A 22,932-nucleotide genomic window follows, 5' to 3' on the forward strand; every position below is an offset into this window, starting at 1 on the left:
TTTTTTTTTTTTTTTTTTTTTTTTTTTTTTTTTTTTAAGGTGATAATGTGACTTGTGCTCCACAGATGGAAATCTTTTTTAAAAGCCAGAATTGAACCTAGGAGGCCAGGGAAAGTTCTGAATTGTTGGCTCAATTTAACCCCAGATGGCTACTTATTCTTGTCTTTTTGTTTAAAGTTCAATGGAAGAATCATTACATGACTTGGCCTTTCCTTGACTTCTTAGTGAATATGATTAGGAAAGAAAGGAAAAAACTCTCTTAATTTTCCCAAATGCCAAGGGGAATCTTCCTTGATCTTATTAAGTGAATTTCCCTGTGGAATTTATCCTTATGGTGTGTGAACTACTTCCTTACGTGTTTTAATTTTAACTAAGTCTGAGTACCAAGATTTAGGCCTATATAACAGTTTTCTTTATAAGATATCAAACATTTTTTCCGAATGTTCAGCTGGAATTGTCCTTTTTTAAAAATCCTATTGACTCAAACTAGAATCACTATCTTTACTGTTTCTGTTTCACATGTTTTTAGTCTACTTGGTACCAGACTATTTGACATGATAGCTACTTAAAAAGTAGAGTGCTTTTGTTTTCAGTGGCACAACAACACAATTTGAGACTATAACATTCTTAGGGCTGTCCTTGCTCTCCTCAGCATCTTAAACTATCGCCTTATAATAAAAGTTGACTTAGGGGCGCCTGGGTGGCTCAGTGGGTTAAAGCCTCTGCCTTCGGCTCAGGTCATGATTCCAGGGTTCTGGGATTGAGCCCCTCATCGGGCTCTCTGCTCAACAGGGATCCTACTTCCTCCTCTCTCTCCGCCTGCCTCTCTGCCTACTTGTGATCTCTGTCTGTCAAATAAATAAATAAAAGCTTTTAAAATAAATAAATAAATAAATAAAAGTTGACTTACGTGAAAATGAAATGAGGCATTTGGGCTCCCAGTTAGCCTGGAGTGATAACTGACCTCTGACTCTTCCAAGCTGTGTGGCATTGGACAAGTCACATAACCTGAGACACCATTTTCCTTTGGCAGAATGGTACTAATTCCCACCAATAAATCAAATGCCTGTTGCGTAGAAAGTAGACCAGCTGCACACTAGACTTTCCCAAGGAGATTTAACCACAGTGATACCTGAGTCCCACCCCCAGAGATTCTGATTTCACCTTGGGGATAGGAGATAAAACAAGGAGCAGTGTCAGGGGTGTGGACTACCATGCAGCAGCAGAGGTGACAAGAAGAGCATATAGTTCTGAAGGTAGATCTAGCAGATTTATTCATGGATAGTATGGTGGAGCATTAAAGAAAGAAAGTTGTGGAGAATGAATAAAATTTGGGGCCGTGAGCCCAAAATGATGGTGCCATTTACTGAGATAGAAAACACTGGCATGAAGGACTGAAAACATTCTTGCATCTTAGAAAAGAGTGGGAAGGCCCGCATGTGCATAATAGGTATATTCGTGTGTATTTTTTGTTTTGTTTTGTTTTCTTAGAATATCACATTTATTTTAAAATCAGGATTTCCATCTCCTACTTCCCTCATCTTCTTTGTATAATCTTTAGAACTTCAGTAAACATAACTGTTAGTGTCTTAGCTGTTGCAGTGGGTTTTAGACATCTGGGAACTCTATGGATTTAATCTCTTTGAGATTGATATTTCTATTGCCAGGACTTTTCACTCCATCATCAGAGGTGAAAAGAACTTTCTTCCATGTCATCATCATGTTCTCTTGGCTCTTGAGGTGTTCCAAGCTGCCAGAACATCCTTCAGAATAGAGAAATTAAATGAAGGCACTTGCTGTAAAGTAGGTGCTAAGCAAATGTTACTTGAATCTGTGGCTGGTGAGTGACTGGGATCAGATCACACTCTTCAGTTTTTGGAAGCTGAGATTTTAACATGTTGGAGCGGTTTTAAAATCTCGTGGATGGACCACCTGGGTGGCTCAGTGGGTTAAAGCCTCTGCCTTCGGCTCAAGTCATGATCCCAGGGTCCTGGGATCGAGCCCTGCATCGGGCTCTCTGCTCAGCAGGGGGCCTGCTTCCCCCACACCCCCACCCCTGCCTGCCGCTCTGTCTACTTGTGATCTCTGTCAAATAAATAAATAAAATCTTTAAAAAAAAAAATCTCATGGAGTTTCTTCACTGTGCTCACCCAAGGTGTCCCAGCAGGTCTGAAAGGCTGATTTTGTTGAATTGAGAGCCTCCCTTTCCAGTGGGTGATTTTTATTTCCGGTGTTAGAAGGTTCTCGAAGCATCTGTGCAGCCCGTCATTGTACCATTCTTGTTCCACCTGCAAACTGGTAGGGTTGATGACAATCTCACACATCTGTAGGTGTCATCGCTTTAATGTCACTGAGCACCGTGCTGGATCGTCTACGTCTTTGCAGCCCACCAGCTGTCAGTCACACATCCTGGTTGAATCTGCTAAGTGGAGGTTTTTGTCTTCTTCTTTAGCCACATCCTGACATACTGAAGGAAGCCAGCCATGCCTTACTTGCTTTTGGGCAGGGGACTCCTAGATCTCTGAGGCTGTCTCGGCTAAGCAGTCTTGGTGGGTTCTTTAACACTGCCCACAGTGCTTACGGCAAAGAAGCCAACCGCAGGCCACAGCCATTCTCAAGGTCGTGTTGGGATGTGGTGGGGTTCTCTGGGCTCCTTTATGGATTTCCCATTTTTCTAGCCCTTGTTCGGTGGACTTGTTCAATAGGTTTCATGCCAGATTGTGCACACGGCTGGTCTTCGACAGGCAGACGTGCGTGTCACCCCTGTTCTTATCCTGGGCTGTGTTCTGTGGTGTAAAATGGTCTTGCTTGTGGGCAATTTATGTTGCTGTGTATGCTGCACTGACTTCTGTCCCAAAGTCATCATTAGCAGGTAGGCTTGGGCTCCTCACTAGGTGTTTTTGGTGGTTGAGACCTTGTTAAGAAACAAAGGAGAATTATTATTTCTCTCTTAAAAAGTCACAATGGAGGTAAGAAGCAGGTGTCTGTCAAACTCCTCTGACACATCCTGAGAATAATACAGCAGCAAAATGATGTTATTTGAGTGTTTCTGCTTCCTTAAATAAAATGAGAACTAGCCTGTTGGAACCAGTCATGTGTTCACCTATTTTTACATTGTAAGATGCATAAATAGCTCTAAAAATGAAACTTGTAATTATTCAGATAATTTCCATGGTGGTTTACTTGTATTTTTTCTGTAGTGTGTTTTAAGGGCTGGCTCATTCAGAACTATAATCCAGTTATATCTTCTATGAATGCATTGCTGCCAAAGTCCATAGGGTTAACTAGCCTGCAAGGATCTTTATCAATTCAAGAGTCCTTTTCTCCATGATTAAAGTGATTAAAACTTTGTTGTACATTAGCCCTGTATTTGTGGTTCCCTGATGACCTCATAATTGTCTTTTTTTTTTTTTTAATCATTTCAAAAAGACAGCCTTGTAGAACCATAGTGTTGGAGGGAATATAGATTTCATACAGTACAACACGGTCCCAACACTGCCTGCCTAGCCTTTGGTTACCCAGTTCCTGCTTGAGTACCTCTCAGTGATGGGAATCATGCCCCCGTGTAAAACAGCTCGTTTCATTCTCAGCCAAGTCAAATTCTTAGCAAGTGCTTTCTTGCTAAGAAAGCAATAAAAGCAATGAAACCTTTTATTTGATCCACGTTTTGCTGGACCAAATGTCGCCCATGTTGTATTTGCATGGTTGGAGTTTTTGTTTATTTGTTTGGTTTTTATTATTTTTTAAAGATTTTATTTATTTATTTATTTGACAGACAGAGATCACAAGTAGGCAGAGAGACAGGCAGAGAGAGAGGAGGAAGCAGGCTCCCGGCTGAGCAGAGCCCGATGTGGGGCTCAATGCCAGAACCCTGGGATCATGACCAGAGCCGAAGGCAGAGGCTTTAACCCACTGAGCCACCCAGGTGCCCCTGTTTGTAGGTGTTAGTATAGAACCTTCAATTCATTCAAGCTTCCCAAACCGTCTTGAGTTCAGATTCTTTAATGTCATCTGTACAATTATTAGTGGTGCCCTGTATGTCCTCCAGAGCCCTCTGGAAGTTATGTATTTACTTTATCTGTCCAGGGGATCCTTTTGTATCACAGCAGAGACTCACGGGACTCAGTCTTTGGGGTCACTCACTCTGCACAATATTGTCCTGGTTTTTTTTCCCCTCTGTAATCTATTTCATTTCCTACTTCATACCTTTGGCATGCATATGGCTTCAAGGTGCCATGACCCCTCTCCAGCCTCATTCTCTGTGAAGTTCCCTGCTAGTGCTGAGTCAGCCTGCCTATATCTCTGGACCACAAGACCGTATTCCTAGAAGGGAATCAGATTGGCCTAGCTGGTCAGGTGCCCCGTGTTATCCCTGACACCCCAGGCCAAGATCATAGGTCAGGAGAGGATTAGAGGGGCAGGAGCCAGGGTTTCTCAGAGTAAGCTCCTTCAGATGGGCTTGCAGGCAAGGAGGGACCAAAGGAAACCTCCAGTGTGAACCGTGTCTGTGGATGTTGGTCAACTGGTTAAGAATTCAGATCATTACATAATCATGGAATCGTGTCTCTGTTTTAAAGAATAGGGCTTATCTGAAAGCCTTGTTGAAAACCAGTGCTAAAGACTCTATTTTTATTTTTTAAGATTTCATTTATTTTTTTGAGAGGAAGAGTACATGCACAAATGGGGAGAGGGAGAGGGAAAAGCAGACTCCCCACGGAGGAGGGAGCCCAATGTAGGGCTTGATCCCAGGACCCCAAGATAATGACCTGAGCCAAAGGCAGATACTTAACCAAGTGAGCCACTGAGATACACCTAAAAGCTCTATTTTTAAAAAGGAAAGAAAGTCTGTGGAGACTTGCTGGTCCCTGATGATCACCTCCTTCCTTTAAATCATTCTTTTAATCATCTGCACTTGATTTTTGACTGACATGACCCCAATCTCTAGCCAGTACAGTATTGTTTAGACTTAGGTAACACACATGCACAAAATCTTTTTCAAAGGGGAAATGTTTTTTTAATCTCTGGCCATACAACCTATGTTATGAGAAACACCACTTTTAAAACAGTGAAGTGCTATTCAGTGTTAACAGAATTCTCAATGCTAAAGGGAAATGTTTTTAAATTTATTTTCAGATTTTTATCATAAATCCTTTAGGAATTGTAGTTCTCATTATATACATTTGTGAACTCTGAAAGAACTCTGTAGACTAGGTTCATAAACAGTTTCTAACATACAGGATTCCTTTTCTTTCCTGTTCAGAGCACTGGGACAGCAGTTTCTTACCTCCAACTTTTGGAACCTCTCATTCACCGTGGCTCTTCTATGATTAGTGACAATCCACTTAACGATTCTACAGGTTCTCACAGTTCTGTAGGTTTAAAAATATCTATGTGTCTGTCTGTTTGTATGTGTGTATTGATATAGACATAGATAAGCTACGAGATAGGTGTTCATTTAGAGCAGATAGGTGCTGGCTTTTCTTTTTTTTAGCAAGCCCATCCTTTCATTTGTGCTTTCGTGCCTCCAACTAATGTTTGTTTTAACTTTTCTAAGAAAGTCTTAAGTTGATTACTTTTGAAAGAGGATGACGTGAAGTAGGAGTTGAGAAGTTCTGTTTTTATTTTATTCTCTCTTAACATTATACCATCAGTTGCAGGCAACATACCTATCCCAGCAATTCCTTGTACTCCCAAATGGATGGGAGGAAACATCTCTGTCATCTCTGACATTTTTTCAAACACCTTTCCTTCATTCTCAGATGTCAATGCATCTGTTATTATTCGCTTTTGAACTTGTGAGCCAGTTTCCAACCTTTTCCCTGATCTTGTTTCTCTTCTTTTACTTGTGTAGCAGCACTGGTCTCTTTGAAGACGCCTCCCTTTCCCCTTCACGGGGAACTTTCATAGTCGGTCAGCATGTTGCCTTTTTTTTTTTTAAGATTTTTTTTTTTTAATTTATTTGACAGAGATCACAAGTAGGCAGAGAGGCAGGCAGAGAGAGAGGAGGAAGCAGGCTCCCCACTGAGCAGAAAGCCCGATGCGGGGCTCGATCCCAGGACCCCGGGATCATGACCTGAGCCGAAGGCAGAGGCTTTAACCCACTGAGCCACCCAGGCGCCCCAGCACGTTGCCTTTTTTAAAAAAGATTTTATTTATTTATTTTATTATTATTATTATTATTTTATTTGGAGAGAGAGAGCACCTGTGTGTAAGCAGACGTATTAAGTAGGGGTAGGGGCAGAGGGAGGGAGAGGAAGAAGCAGACTCCTCCCTGAGCAGAGAGCCCAATGCAGGGCTCTATCCTAGGACCCTGAGATCATGACCTGAGCTGTAGGCAGTTGCTTAACTGACTGAGCCACCCATGTGCCCCAGCATGTTGCTTTAGACAGTCTTCTGGACTTCTGCCCTTTTTGGGTCTTGATGATAACTTGAAATGTGTCCTTCTAGAATACATGTCTGGCTTGGTCTGATACTTCTCTTTTTGCCTGTCAAAAGCTCTGGTGCAGTTATGTTTTCTACAGGCTTTATTTCAACTTTATCCCTTTTGTATCAATTAGAAGCCAGTCCATAGTAGCAATTGCTCCTCTTGTTTCCTGCGTCTTCTCAATTTGGTGCCAAGACAAGTCAATGGTGCTTTTTAGCTAATTGTGCCTGGTAGATATCTGGCAGTTGAAACCCCTCATTGCTAGTCCGGTCTGTTTCCTTGCCAATTTTTAAATCTATATTGGGAACATACCATTTATTTCTTTTATTGTTCTTCTTCCTTTCCTGTTAAGCATGATTAAATTTTCATTATTATTAAAATTTATTTTACAATTTTAAAATAAATATTTTAAATATTTTAAAATTTAATAAATATTTTAAATATTTTAAAATTATTAAAATTATTAAAATTTTCATTATTATTTCTAGCATGCCCAAGATGTTATTTTTCTAGGTTAATATCCAGGGCTGGTGGCCAGGAAAACTGAATACTTACTATGTGTGAGGTTCCACACTAGGCATGCCATAGATTTTCATGTGGTACTTCCTTAAGGATAGCCTGTCTTCCTAATGTCAGGAGCAATTTTTTTAGGGTCCAGCCACTTAGGGTTCATAGTACTACTCTTGGGACTCGCTGCAATCAGCCTGAGTTCAGGAAATATTAAGCTATTTTTCTCCTCTTCTAGATAAGAAATGTTGTCTATGTGGTTTCACACTTGTTTATTTTTAGGTCAGTTCCCACAAAGACACTTAAAGAAAAATATCATTTACCGTGTATTGTGTGACAGGTCCTTAAAGAATATACTAGTGGGTATCAGGATAGGCACAGAACTTCTAGGAATTTTTGGATGCCTGATACTAAAATAGAAAATTTAGTGAACATTTATTACATGCAAAAGACTTTCCTGCTGTGTTCTTTGTTACTTCCCCATATTGGAGTAAAATACCTGACGGTTACATGTGCCCTTATGCCTGCCCTGTCTCATAAGTTAGGTATATCTCTAATATCTATCCTTATTATCTGTTGCTATGTATAAGTATACAGGTCAAAAGATTAATATTGGGGGGTGCCTGGGTGACTCAGTGGGTTAAAGCCTCTGCCTTCAGCTGAGGTCATGATCTCAGGATCCTGGGATCCAGCCCTGCATCAGGCTCTCTGCTCAGCAGGGAGCCTGCTTCCTCCTCTCTCTCTCTCTCTCTCTCTCTCTGCCTGCCTGCATACCTGTGATCTCTGTTTGTCAAATAAATAAAAATCCAGTCTTTTAAAAAAAAAAAAGACTAATATTGGAATGTCAAAAGACCACAATCTATTAACAATTTCATAGGTGACACTTCAAGGAGTAAGGGGGAAGGGTGCTTTAACATCGAAGTAGCATCTAACAAGGCCATGAGCATAGGAGAGATTTATGGTTGGAAAAACTACTGAGGTAGACTAGGGCAGGAAGAGAAGAAATAGAGTTAGGAGTCAGGCCAAGCTTTACTGTTGCATGAATGAACGCATCCATCAGTGTTAGAGCTGTGGAGCCAGGCCGGACTTCAGTCTATTTCCATGTATTGTCCTGGTTGAGGTGTTCACTGGCTCTCTGAACCTGAGAAGTAGTTTCTTACCGTCATCATTTTGAGAAGAATTATTTTAAAAAAGAAGTTAACCTTTCCGTAGGATGAAAACAACCAATTTTTTGAAGCACATCACCATGTTTTACCCCCCTGGGGTAAGTGGATGTCCTTTGTTAACACCCTTTTGCTATAACTCCTTGGGCTTGAGGGTTTGAGCTACCCTCACATTTGCATGAACAAGAAAGTAAAGGAGAGGAAGCTACGGATGTAGAAAGATTTTGGCTGTTGTGTAAATTTCTTAGGGTGACAACCCCTAGTTATCCCAGAACATGCTATACTCAGGGCTTGGATAGGAAAGCTGTTAACATCAGAGGAGATCTGATCTATCAAGTAGGGCCGGTTGGGGAAGGTCCTAGGCAGCCTGGTGATTTTGTGGGCAGGGTAGTTGCTTTATGGTTCCAGGTCATCATTCCATGCAGAGCAGGAAAGTCAGCTAGTGACTGGTGGCCTGGACCCAGCATGGTGTCAGTATCCTACATTAGATAAGGCATTGGGAGAGAACTTCAAGCAAAGGACCGAAATGCCTCTGCTAAAATTCCATAATAAGGAAGCTGAGCATATTCTTTAAGTAGGTAGAGTAGTTCCCAGAATCAAATAGAAGCTTTACAGGAAGGTCAAGGATGATCCAAGGCAGCCTGAGTAATAATAGATGGTTATTAGTTCAGGTGTCTTACCTGTGCCCAACCTTCTCATATGTCAAGAATGCAAATTGTGATTAGTTTACACATGGACCCTGTGCCCACCTTTAAGTCAAAAAGGGACTAGTATCTTGATGTACTAGTCCCTAAAGACTGCCTACAGTTGGGGAAGGGGAGTTCTCCAAAGAAAACCAAAGGATTTTTCCGGAGAAGCAGATGTCGAGCTGAAATGAGCAGCAGATGTCCACTGTACTAAGCCCAAATCAGCATAGTCTAGGAAGGTGTATTGATGCAATTGAAAGTTTCATTTCCCTTCTGGCTATTGCAGTCATGGGCAAGAAATTCGAGATAGATTGCTGAATAGTTTCTATTTAATTTCCATACTTCTAAAGGTGTTTTATTTCTTCAGAGCCATCTTTGAAAATGTAGTATGAATCTTAACCTTTAAATCACCCAGTTCATTGTTTTCCCATGAGGTGGTTTCTTCTCTTTGTACCCTCTCTGAGCAGCTGCTGTCAAGCTCACAACTGCACATTTGAAATCACTGTTCTGTTCCAACAATGCAGGATATGGGATTTCAAATCTCTTTTGTAGCTCTAGTAACTGCTTTTATATTTCTAATTAAACAATTTATGTAGTAAGATACCATTAAAAACAAAATAAATACAAACTGTAAATTATATTGAGCTGAAGAGTGCTTTGTTCCAGAAACTTGAGCCAAAAAAAATCCCCAAAAAACCAAAACCAAAACCAAAAACAAAAAAAACCTATTACATGAGGACTTCTAATTGCTATATATATATATATATATTTTTTTTTTTTTCAGAAAACAAAACCAAAACCTATTAAAATTTTGGTAATACTCATAATTTCCTAATAAGTAGCCCTAATTTTGCTCACACCTAAATTCTATAGTTTGTGCCTCTAAAGTCTCTGGCTAGTTTTCCAGTTAATCTTTTATTAGATTCCATGACTGTTGCAGGCATGACTGTCTGATGACCTCATTCTATGTCAAAAACCATAAACAATTACTGTCACCTCTTTAATATGTAATATTGGAGGCCACTGAGCAAAAGGATATACAATTGGACTCTCCTGAATACGTTAGGAGATAATATAATAGACACTCTGATTCCAGCTTTAGCCTTACTGATAATTGCAATGAAGTTGAGTCTGCAAAAACTCAATGGTTCTATAACCATATAACCAGGCAACAGAATGACTTTGTATTTTATTCTCTTCTCCCTCCTACCTACCCACCCTGGCTTTTCTGTTGCATAACCCCCCACACAGATGACATTTAGGGGGAAAACATTTACTGATTTTATATTAATTTATAAAATTGTAAGGTAAAGTCCATTATTGTACTGTCTAGATGTAGTCACTGGTCACGGCCTTAATTAAATATTATCCCAAAATTTAAAAAAATATTAATACCTGCAAGTGTCTTTTAAGACTTGTTTTCTCCATCTCAAGTATTTTGGAGGGGAGATTTACTTTATAATATCTAGCTGGAGGACAGGCTGATGGGAATTGTATGAGTGACAAGTATTGTGCTTATGTTGCTCACATAATGTCATTTGATCCCTTCAGTAACTATTTTACACATGAGGACACTGAGCTCAGAACATAAAATAATTTGCACAGTGTTAAGGTATCCAGATCTGACCATAAAGCCTATTCCTTTCCCCCACAGTCTGCCTTTCTCCTCATGGTAATAAAAATAATAGCTAGAATTTTTGTATGTGCATTGGGAGCAAGGCTCTGTCCTGCGTGCTTTACACACATGCATTATTGCATTGAATCCCCACAAAAACCCGTGAAACAAGGTAGGCAGCTAGAGTGAAGTAATTTGCCTAAGGCAGCCACAGATCACAGCTGGTGGCCTTGAACTGTATCTCTCACTCCATGGTCTGTAATGCCTTCCTTGAGTGTATGGGTGTCGTCAGTATCCTCGGGTATGTTATAAAAAGAAAAAGACGCTTGATTTTTAAGGATAGGATTGGTTGACTGTAAAGAGGATTCTGTTAAGTCATTAATCATTTGTTGCATTTAAAATCCTAAATTTCTCTCAAGTCTTGGGCTTTGGCTTGGAGTAACTTCAGACAGTGGGTAACAGTGGCCTCACACAGCGGGGGAACGGTAATGCTTGTCCTGGAGAAGCTGTGAGGGTCAGAGCAGCACCACCTTCCAAAAAAATGTCATGTATCCACCCATTTTGTCTCTGTCACCACCCAGGCCCCGTCATCTTTTTCCTGGATGATCACAGTAACCTCAAAACGATCTTCCCGTCTAAAACTTTTCAGTGGATTCCTACTGCATAAAGAACCTAAGTTCAAGTTCTTTATTGTTTTCCCAATCTGACCCTGCCTCTGCCGATGTGATGCCCCACGTTCACGGTCATTAATCCTCATGTCCCTGGAAATGCCAACCTGATTCTTACCTCGAGGGCTTCGTTTCTGCTCCTCCCCAGCTGGATTTATACTGTCCCTTCTTTAATTCCTCACTGAGCCCCCAGCTCAGCCTGTCCTCAGAGAGGCCTTCCCTTCCCCTCAGTATGAAGCAGCACCGGCGGTGGAGGTGACAGCAACGGCAGTGAGGCCAGCCAACATTTCTTGAGCTCTTATTCCACACGAGGCATTGTTTTCTACATTTACTCGTGACCTTCCTTTGAAGTAGGCACTGTTATCTCCACCATAGAGATGATGAAACTGAAGCACAGAGAGTTTTGTTATTCAATCAATCGCTTGTTTTCTTTTCTTCACACTTACCATGATCTGTAATTATCCTGCTCTCCTCTAGAAACTAAGTTGCTGAGAGAAGGGACCTCATGTTATTTTCTGCTGTTCCTGAAGCTTTTTAAAAACTGCCTGGGACCTAGGAGGCACTTATGTGGAAATATATTGAATGAGTGAAGGAACAATCTGACAGATTAGATCATGATATTTGTGATAAGAAATAGAACATTTCAAAGATGATACTTCTGCTATAATTGTACTGAAAGGACTCAGAGCCCTTCAGTTAAATAATTGTTGAGCATTTTTCTTCTCTGTTGCATTATAATGTGTGCATATAAGCATGTGATCATGAATCTGGGCAGAGAAAGAGAGACTGTATGTCAACATACTCATTAACCCAGTCGTTGCTGGTCAGTAGGTGGGTGCCAGGGAGTTGCTGGCGACAGATTACGTCACACTTATCTTTTCAAACACGGAGCACCATTTGACTGTGCAACTGGGTTCTGCTGCAGATGAGGTAATGCAGCTGGTGCTGAGAAACATCTTGTTCAAGTAGGGAGATTCTTATTTTGCAAATTTCCTTGTTCTTTCGAACAAAGGATGTAGTGGCCGTTTTCTTCCTGGTGCACAGCAAATACTAATTTCTTAGAATTTGGGAACTGAGAAAGAACTTTGGAGCATTAGCTCAGCTTCTTCGTTTTACAAGGGAAGAAAAACAACCCCCAGGCATGAATCGGTTTTCACAGGGTCACGGAAGTACTCAGTGGAAGAGCCAGAGCTTGCCTCATAACCACCAAGTGAGTTTAATAATGAAACACTGTTAGGAGAAGAGGAACCTTGTTCACTTCAGGACCATGAACAGAATGCGGACCCGTCAGCATCTTCTGTTTCCTTGAGAAAGAAAACTATGGCCACCAGGAGGATGTTGCTTCCCTGTCCCTCTTTAATAATACAGTGTGATACCTTCTTGTAGCACATGCAGGAGCTGAAAGTGATATGTCACTCTTTGTTTCCTTGTATTGAAAATCTTGGTCCTTCAGAAGCCTGGAAATAGCATTTGGTCAGTTTATAACTAAGAATGTGGAATTTGGCCTGGGAAAAATCCCTGGTTTGCTGTGTGTTCTAAGTAATTTTATCATTTAAATACTGAGTAATGTTATCATTAATTGAAATAGTTAACAACAGTGCTTTAGAAAACAAAAATGCTTTTTTGCTGGGGAAATGATAATCAAACAGGATATTATAAACACTAAATACAGAATTTTCACAGTACCTGCAGTCAAATGCTCTACCCCCTGAGCTATACCCCCAGAATTTTCACAGTACCTGGAATTCTGCTTACTGGATCATGGTCTATTCTATTTTGCATAAATAAGGAAAAGTCTCCTCCTTATTCATTTCAATAAAAGCTAGTGCACATAGTTTACTTTAGGAGACTGGGTTGCTTCTGGCTGGTTTTAAGACATTAGGGACATTGGAGAGAGCAACACTGAAAGAAGCTAAGGCAGTTCAGAAAACGTTATTGAGACCTGCTTCGCTTTTGTTCCCTACAGTGCTGGGTGTGTGACTGTGTCCTCCAGGTTCTTCACTCTTATAGAACTTTTAGTTTAAGAAGAGTAATGATGCCATTAATGGATGTCAAATGCCCAAGTGAGGACACCAGGCTGAATACTTGAGTGATTTTCCTGGAAAATTCAAAATGAAGGAGTGTGGATCTGGTGTCACTATCATCCCTTTGTATGTCTGTACTTGGGGCCATATTGAAATGGCCAAGAAGTTGAAAATGAGGGAAATGGGCTTCCTTCCTTATTTTTTTGTAAGCTCAACTCATGGGAGGAGCAAAGCCACCTGTAAGAGAGGCCGATCTGTTCCTAGACCTGCAGGGTTTCATGGTCAGATCCCACTGGGTGGTTAAATGTCAGTTTCAATCTGGAGATGAATATGGTCAGAAAAGGATGAGTCTGAGAGTTAAACATTGGTAGCACTCTTCTCAGCTTTGTGGAAGGAAAGAGAACTGTGTCAAACAGATTTGCGGTATCATGGCCCCATTGCCAAGGTATCCCAACAGACTGAAGATTCCGGTTCTACAGATGCATCTACCCCTGTTGGGGAACTGGGTCCATCAGGCTGTGCTAGCCCATAGACTTGTCATCTCCCAGTGGGTTAATTCATCAGATGTTGAGGGAGTTTGGACTGATGTGTTACCCATATGTTCAGAACTAACCTGCCTATTTCTACAACAAAAGATAGGCGTTCATTGAAGGCTCTCATCAGAATAGTTAACAAACTTTCCCATTCCAAATCAGTAAGAATGCTAGTCTTTTCCCCAGATACCTTCATGGGTTATTCCTGAGGACCTGTGAGATGAGGTGCATTTGCTTAGCTACTTCTCAGGTTGCTATGCCGGCTTACTCCCAGCCCACTCTCTACTGCTGGGAATAAAAGCAATTCGGGGGCATACACAAGGCGGTACCTGCAATGTCTGGCTTATGATGTCCTGGGAGTGGGCCTCAGGTGCCTGCAGGGTGTCTTTGTTACTGATGATGGAGGAGCTGGGCTCCCTGGAGCCCCGAGGGAAGCAGGGCAGAGGTGACTACCAGCTCCCACTGGCCGAGCACCTGGCCCCCTGCTTTCAGTGCCGATCGCCCTTCCTCCTCCGGTGTTATTCCTGCTCAGGGTATCCCGCTGCCGGGGTCCCACGGGTTCTGCTTCATGTGCTCAGCTTCATTTGCACCATCTTTCCAAGGCTTTTCTTCTGTAGTGCCTGAAGGAAAAAGGCCTGTGGCATCCGTAACATTCTGTGCTTAGAACCATCCAGCCCCCCTACTGGATGAGAACAGGTCACCGTAGACTTCCCTCCTGACTTTGGTGAGTTTTTTCTTTAGAGGTCCCTTATTCAGACCTTGGTTAGGACGTTCCTAGTCCATTGGGATTGTTTTAATTACTCTCCCATTCCAGAGTTGATTCCATTCCCTTTCTCCCAGGAGATTCCTTTGCTTCGTAGATATTCCTGAAAAGAAGTAATGAGCGAGGGGGAGAAGTGATGTCCAGTGCCACCTTTGGTAGCTTTTGAGACCCCAATATAAATGGATATGGAGTGACACCTAACTCTTCAGCTAAGAACATCCAAGGGCCAGGCCCTCAAAAGTCCAGCCACATAAAGTAAATGCAATCTGAGGGCCTCAGAACAGAGTTGAGAATTGGTTTTTCCTGAGGATCTCTGTCGGGTTGAGGTGCCAGAAACAGGACATTATGATTTTTGTGCTGTCATTAAGGAAAATCTCCTAAAAGATTTTTAAGAGTTTTTTAAAATGTATATCCTCCTACTTCGTGTTCCATATCTTAGTCTGTTCAGGCTGCTGTAACAATACCATAGACTGGGTGGTGTCTGGACGACAGGGATGTAGTACTCATAGTTCTGGAGCCTGGGAAGTCCAAGATCAAGGCACTAGCAGATTCACTGTCTGGTGAGGGCTCACTTCCTGGTTACTGACCGTCTTCTCGCCGTGTCCTCACATGGTGAAAGGGACAAGCGATCTCTCTAGGTCCCTTTTGTAAGGACACTGGCCTTATTTATGAGGGCTCCACCTTCATGACCTGATCACCTTCCAAATGCCCCACCTCCTCATACCACCAATTTGGGGATTACATGTTTACCTGTGGCTTTTGAGAAGACACAAATATCCAGTCGCTAGCACTCTATATAAAAAGTTTTGATTCTAGGGGCGCCTGGGTGGCTCAGTGGGTTAAAGCCTCTGCCTTCAGCTCAGGTCATGATCTCAGGGTCCTGGGATCGAGCCCCACATCGGGCTGTCTGCTCAGCAGGGAGCCTGCTTCCCCCCACCCCTTGCCTGCCTCTCCGCCTACTTGTGATCTCTGTCTGCCAAATAAATAAATAAAATCTTTTAAAAATTTTTTTGATTCTATAAAACTAGAGGGAAAGTTTACATCTAAAACATGACATAGTGAGAGAGAATTATTCACCATGTGACCATAGGCAAAGCTGCTAATGTGCCTAAAACTGTAAAAATGGATAGGACAGTACTTAATTTGGAGCCATGTGGCCTCCAGGGTGACCATTCTCACTCTGAGCCTCTCTGCTTGGAAAGCTCTCAGTGGCTGGCTCGCTGCCAACCAGAGGATGCGTTCCAGACTTCTGCACCAGCGTGAGCGTTCTCCTGAGATCTGGCCTGTGTGCTTTTCAGCACATCTCACCTGTCCTTACCTTGCCCTTTGTTGCCCCCTGTGAATTCCCCTGCACACACAACACTGGTCCCCATACTCATGTTCCTCACCTTTGTAGAAAGCCTGCATGATTTTCTGGTTTCATATAGCAGCAAAACCCCGCAGACCAAGCTTTCCTTGTACAGTTTGTTACCAGCACTTGGCTGACATTAGTGTCCTTATCAATGGGTGGAGAAAATTTTGCTTGCCCTCAGGGAAAAAAAACCCCAAATGGCCAAATAACCACTCCTTTGTCATTTGATATTCAGCAAACATTTATTGAGTACCTGCTGTTTGTTGGTACTGCTGTTAGGAAGATGAGTAACACAGCATCTATGGCCTCAGGGAATGCCCATTCTGGTAGGGAGAGACAGACTCATAAGCAGGCAGTCAGTAATAAGTCCTTCAGATAAGTGTTTTGCTGGGGAGAAGGGCAAGTGCAGAGGGCTGTGGCAATAAAGAGAAAGCTCACTGACTTAGCATTGTAGAACACTTCAGATGAAATGTTCAGTAGTTCAGCAGGTTTTAGGGGAGGGGTTGGCTTGGCTAGATAAAAAAGAGAAGAAAAATGGGTATCTAATACAGAGTACTGTTGGCGGCCCTTTCTAGGAAACAGGTAAAGACTAATCTAGTCTGATTTAATTCTCACTAGAAAGTAAAAAGAAGCAGTTTACATTTTTTTTTCCTGTTCTTCTGGAACTTGTATTTTGAAAAAAGTGTTCTCAATATGGTGACAAGATGTTACCACATTGAAATTGCCAGAATCTATTGCATTGTTAGAATGATCCTGAGGTGACTTGAAATGGTCTCAAGAAATTTAAAACTCACTGTGAACATAAATTGTCATTAGTGGAAAGAGTAAGATGATCACAGTGAGCTGTGATCGTACCATAGCACAGTGGTTTCCTACGTAAACCTTAATGTTTGTCTTTTTTTCTGTCTTCACCGAAAAGGGGGAGGCGGGGAGAAACACCAGAAGGGTATTAAATGTGTATACTTACGTTTTAAAAAAATGTATTTTAAATTACCCCTCTCTTACTAGTCTTGTCCAAAACTGTAATGGAAACTAGTTTAAAATTTTTTGTCACTTTCAGATGTATTCTCACATAATGGAAGGAAGGAAGTCAAACATTTATGGGGGAATGATGAGTAAAAATTGCAAAGTGATGTTACTGTTTTTGAAATGGTCAGTTTTTACGTGACTATTAAATGCTGCCTTTCAAATTTAGTAGAAATAGGAGATGTGGGGATTTTCCTCTTTTTATTATAAAAGAAGTGAGCACATCAATCGGGGAAACATGTCACTTTTAACATATTTTAGACTCTCAAGTAGTTATGAAGTATGTTTTTGTCTCAATAATAACATGAAACTTTTCTTACTAAGAAGACTGTCTCTCTTTAAGGTTATGAGAAGACTGACGACGTCTCGGAGAAGACTTCACTGGCTGACCAAGAGGAAGTACGGACTATATTCATCAACCAACCCCAGCTGACAAAATTCTGCAATAATCATGTCAGGTAGGAACTACCAAAGATCTCTGTGGGACCAGCTATCACAGCGGAACTCAATAGGCTGTCTTCTCTCTCCGGCCAAAACAAAAATGCTTACAGAGAGTGTTCAGTTTACTCAGTTACTCTTTGAGAGTTTATTGAAGGTGGTGTGACTTGGCTGTTTTTTTGAACTTCTAGCCAATATGGAGATGTGAATAAGAATCTGGAAGCTGGAAGGAGCAGAAAGGATAAACAGCCATACTCTATCAATTCTCTATGTAGTGTCTCAATAGTGAAAGCTGATTATAGATAAATACCTTTGTCTCGAACCTGTTGATAGAGTGATGAGTTACTGTTTTTGGCCAACAAGTTTTAACATTTTGGAAGAGGTTTTTGCAGTTCTTCACCAAGAACTCCTTTTTGTTCAATAGTCTTTAAATGTTGGCTTTTGATAGTTGCAAAATTGAGTATGGTGTTGAGGAATGGAGGGCTCTGAGAATTGCTTGAGTGTTACATTTTCCCTCCAACAATAGTATAAAAAGTGTCGCTGTTGAAAGCACTGTTCACTAAGTGGCCTCTGGACTGGAGTGAACATGAACACCTCTTACCCATTATGCTAGCCCAGTGTTTCTCCAGAGGCAGAATTCCTGGATTTGAGAAATGACCATTTAAAATTAATATTTACAACTTCACATTCTAGAGTAACTTTCTCAGTTTGGGAATGTGGTATGCGTTCCTATAATCTCCTATTTTTTTTTTTTAAAGCTTTTTGTGAAAAGCATTAAAAATAGCACAACAAATCCCCTTGTACCCATCATCCAGCTTCACAATTAGCAACTCATATAATCTTCTATTTAAATAACAAGAAAAAGACTGGATGTTTTCAAGACCTAAGTAATGATATCTTATTGATTGTGGACATAGCTGGTATGTTTTGTGTAGAGTCCTAGCCTAGTTCCTGGAGGGACCTTGAAGAAAATTTGAAGAGAACCTAGAAAACTTCTCATTTTCCTGAAATTATCCAGTGAACGCATCTCTGTTTAAAGTTCCTGGTCTTACTCAAATTCAATTTTTTGTAAGATTTTTTAAATTTATGTATTATAGACTGTCTTAATTAAAGTTGCTCTTCTTTGTAAGCTACTCTTGGTATGTTAAAAAGGGATGGTTGGCCAAAGAGAACAAAAGATATTGTGCAGAAAATTAAACTCTTACTATTGAATTTGACAGTTCTTTTCCCTCATTTCATTTAGGTTAATGACCATTTGCAATATTCTCCCAATTTGAAACAAAGGGCAGATGTTCATCTAATATTTTATATGATGATGATAGAATTTTATAAACGTGGGTGCTAATTATGGGGTAATTAAGTTTTATGCTACTTTTCATTTTGTTTTCTAGCACTGCAAAATACAACATAATCACATTCCTTCCAAGATTTCTCTACTCTCAGTTCAGAAGAGCTGCTAACTCATTTTTTCTCTTTATTGCACTGCTTCAGGTAAAGTCCCGTCATAAAACTTTAGCTCAAAGTCAAATGTTCAGATATTAATAAATGTTTTTGTTCAGCCAGTGACCAATCTTGCAAAGCTTATCTAAACACAGAGAGACAAGCTGGTTTGGGTGGACATTTCCAGGTCTTGCTGCAAGCAATGTCAGAATTCCACTGACATTTGATTCACTTTTATCAGCTTATTTTAAACATTTGGTAAATTTGATATGACAGGAATGAAATTTGATGGTAAAGGGGGATGGAACTCCCCCCCATATTAATATTAATTTATTGATTTTATTAAATATTAATTAAAATATTAATTAAACATTAATTTATTTTAAGTAACTGTTCTGAACCTTAAGGTATAAGAATTTCCATTTTAAAACTAGTTTTTTCTTATATTTGAGTTAGTAGTCATCAGGAAAAAAAGTTTCATTTTATTAAAAAAACACACATTCATTGTAAAAATCATTAGAAACATGACAAAGAGGCCTGAAGAAAAAAAATTAAAGCAACTATTTTCCTGCCACTCAGATGCAACTACTCTTAACCTCGCAGCGTCTATCTTCCTGGTCTCTCCCTTCCCCCCACATATTGTTTACTGATTTAGCTTACAAAAAGAAGATCAGAGAACACATATGTTTTTTATTCTGCTTTAACCATGTGATAATGTGTGGATATTTTCCCATGTGATTCGGTGTGTTTTTAGAATATCATTTTTAATGATTATATGGTATTTACCTAACTCCCCTCTGTAGGTGTTAGTCGTGCACAGGACAGCTTGTCCTGAAGCGAGCTCCTACCCTCTTCCACAAACTGCCCCCCTCTGTGTTAGTCGGCCGCAGTAGTAAAAGCACCAAAGTGTAATTTAAAAGGCACTAAGACTTGGTTGTTTTTATACATATTATAAACTTACTAGTTCTCACTGGATTTCTTTTTTTTTTCTCCCCCCAAATAGCAAATACCTGATGTATCCCCAACAGGTCGCTACACAACCCTGGTTCCTCTCTTATTTATTTTAGCTGTGGCAGCTATCAAAGAGATCATAGAAGATATTGTAAGTGCTTCATTTTTTCATAAATAAATATGACTTATTTTATATGCATATCTTAAAATATTAGTTTATCTTTAAGTTTAACGCTCGACACACGTTGTTTAAAATGCCCATTCAACTTAAAGACATATAGAATACGCTCTGGAGTCCATTGCTCTTAGTTTCTACAGGATTACTGTGACAGAATGCTTGGCAGAGTGTTCTCTGCATTGGTAGTTTAGTAACAAAAGAATTTAATTTAAATGCAATAATTGGCTTGGAGAGAAAATGATATTTGACCATTTTTTTCATTTATGCCCAATGTTCAATTTGAACATTATTTCAAGTTAAACATAGTAACGTCCAAATTATCTCAATGTAAAGGGTCTTATAACGTAGGTTTTATTTTTAATTCATATGCACGTTTTTCACTTTAAATGCCATTGATTCCTTTTCATCTTTAGTAGTTCTAAGCTTCCTTTTATTTTCCTGAAAGAAAGTAATGACATTTGCTATTTTTATTACACTCCAGTAGCTGAAAAGGGGAAGTCAATTTCCTGTTCATAAAATAAGTTCCCCCAAATATATTCAGACTTTTCTTTTTCCTCTCTTTTACCGTTATTTTAACTCCCTTATTGAGGAAGCCAATTTTTTTTTTCTATGCTCTTTAAATACTTGGCCAATCTGAAATGACCTTCTGTTGAGCCTTAGGCAAGTCAGACAGTAAGGCGAGGAAGGCCTGAGACATTCTTTAGGAAGCTCCAGTTTAAAGTTGCACAAATTATTTATATTATTTCTGTAGAGAATCAAATTGAAAAGGGTCAAGTGTCCATTTAGATCATCCAAAACATTCAAGTGGCTAACAGACAGAGGTTGTATGTCCGTGTGCTTTTGTGTAAAACATCATCATCCTCTTCATCAGAGATGACATGCTTGATGGGGACCACACACGGAAAATTTAAGGGACCCTCTTTTTTACCTATATTGTTCCACACAGACTTACCATCCTTTAAATTGCACTTGGCTCTAGCAATCCATAAGGATTGGTCTTTACTGTAATTTGTCTCTTTGTTTGCCTTATGTGCTCTCTTTTCTTTCTTTGACATAGTTTTGGTCAAGTACGTATTATTTACTAGACATTGTGCTGTGGTTTTACAAATATTTTTCTTCAATAACATTATAAGTTGGATATTAATCCCATTTTAAAGGTAAGGAAGCGGGGCTTAGAGAGATCATGAAACGTGTCCGAGAAATGGTTGGGATCAGATTCCATCTCCTCCAGGGCTCTTTTTCTGTATCGTGGCCACCAGCAATGGCACGAATCACATCTGTTGAGTTTCTGGGATCCATGTACTTGTTTTATATCCTTGACATCTACTTAGTCTTCCAGCCACTCTCTAAAGGATTATTGGTATTATCCCCATTTTACAGATAAGGGAGAGGAGGCACAGAGGAGCAAGGTAACTCGCCCAGGGTCACACAGTTAATAACTGCTGCTGTGAGAATTCAAAACAAGGCAGTTTGGTTCTAGAACTCCATGTTATTATCACTGTTCTCAGCTGCCTGTCCTGTCTTTTTTCTTTTTCCCTAACAAAACTATAAACTCTCTAGCTATGGTTTTAATACCCCTCTTTATGAAAATAAATGGTAAATAAAGTGATATCCTAGATTTGTTGTTGTTGTTGTTGTTGTTGTTGTTTTTAAACAAACTCTTAGGGGCCCCTGGGTGGCTCAGTGGTTAAGCCTCTGCCTTTGGCTCAGGTCATGATCTCAGGGTCCTGGGATCGAGCCCCGTATTGGGCTCTTTGCTCAGCAGGGAGCCTGCTTCCCCTTCTCTCTCTGCCTGCCTCTCTGCCTACTTGTGATCTCTCTCTCTCTCTCTGTCAAATAAATAAATAAAATCTATAAATAAATAAATAGATAGAATAAATGATTTATTGTTTGCATATAACACCCAGTACTCCATGCAGTACATGCCCTCCTTAATACCCATCACCAGGCTCACCCATCCCTCTCCCCTCCCCCCCTCTGAAACCTTCAGTTTATTTGCCATAGTCCATAATCTCTCATGGTTTGTCTTCCCCTCTGATTCCCCCCCAATTGATTTTTCACTTCCTTCTCCTAATGTCCTCCATGTTATTCCTTATGTTCCACATATGAGTGAAACCATATGATAATTGTCTTTCTCTGCTTGACTTATTTCACTCAGCATAATCCCCTCCAGTCCCATCCATGTCGATGCAAAGGGTCGGTATTCATCCTTTCTGATGGCTGAGTAATATTCCATTGTATATATGGACCATATCTTTATACATTTGTCTGTTGAAGGACATCTTGGCTCCTTCTGCAGTTTGGTTATTGTGGACTTGGCTGCTATGAACATGGGGTACATGTGCCCCTTCTTTTCACTACATCTGTATCTTTGGGATAAATTTCCAGTAGTGCAATTGCTGCGTCATAGGATAGCTCTATTTTTGACTTTTTGAGGAAACTCCATACTGTTTTCCAAAGCGGCTGTACCAACTTGCATTCCCACCAACAGTGTAAGAGGGTTCTCCTTTCTCCACATCCTCTCCAACATTTGTTGTTTCCTGCCTTAATCGGTTTTGGCCATTCTAACTGGTGTAAGGCGGTATCTCAATGTGGTTTTGATTTGAATTTCCCTGATGGCTAATGATGTTGATCATTTTTTTCATGTGATGCCAACTCTTATGGTAAGGTTCAAGATTGGTTGTTAAATTGATAATATTCACCATGAAAAACATGCCTTCTTTGCTATACACTTGTTAACTTAAACCCTGATAAACTTAATTCTTCAAAAAAAAAAAAAAAAAAACCTAATTTTTGAAAGTCCATGGTGTTCAGAGACCAAATATGAGGAAGAGATGAGTGAGTAAAAGAAGGCAGGTTGGAGCTTGCAGTCCAGTAGGGGAGACAGACATTAATCAAGTAACCACACTAGCTATTGTAAGAATTAAATAATTCACTGAAGTCCTTAGAACAGTACCTAGTTCTAGTAAGTGATGAATAAACGTTAACTGTATTATCATCCAAATGTCCTTTCGACTAAAATTTAGAAAATGGATTGGAAAGAAACAGGATGTGGGTACACTAGTTAGAGGAATATTTTAGAAGCTGGTATTTAAAAAATGGGGAGATTTAGACCAGGTGGCATTGCAGATAAAGCAATATAGAGAAATGAATTCAATTTCGCTT

At 40.2% G+C, this 22,932-nt stretch overlaps 1 protein-coding gene across 3 annotated transcripts in view; it reads left to right on the top strand.

The window, feature by feature from the left end:
- The window catches only part of LOC111149090 (ATPase phospholipid transporting 8A1), a 233,220-nt gene that overhangs the window by 18,367 nt on the left and 191,921 nt on the right, over positions 1-22,932 (top strand). For all 3 annotated transcript variants that reach the window (XM_022506004.1, XM_022506005.1, XM_022506006.1), the window contains exons 2-4: positions 17,104-17,218; positions 18,590-18,689; positions 19,642-19,740. In XM_022506004.1, coding sequence (XP_022361712.1) covers positions 17,104-17,218; positions 18,590-18,689; positions 19,642-19,740 — 314 coding nt within the window. The remainder of the gene's footprint in view (positions 1-17,103; positions 17,219-18,589; positions 18,690-19,641; positions 19,741-22,932) is intronic.

Source organism: Enhydra lutris, unplaced genomic scaffold, assembly GCF_002288905.1.
Source record: "Enhydra lutris kenyoni isolate GAN:26980312 unplaced genomic scaffold, ASM228890v2 scaffoldscaffold21, whole genome shotgun sequence".
Classification (NCBI taxonomy): Eukaryota; Metazoa; Chordata; class Mammalia; order Carnivora; family Mustelidae; genus Enhydra; species Enhydra lutris.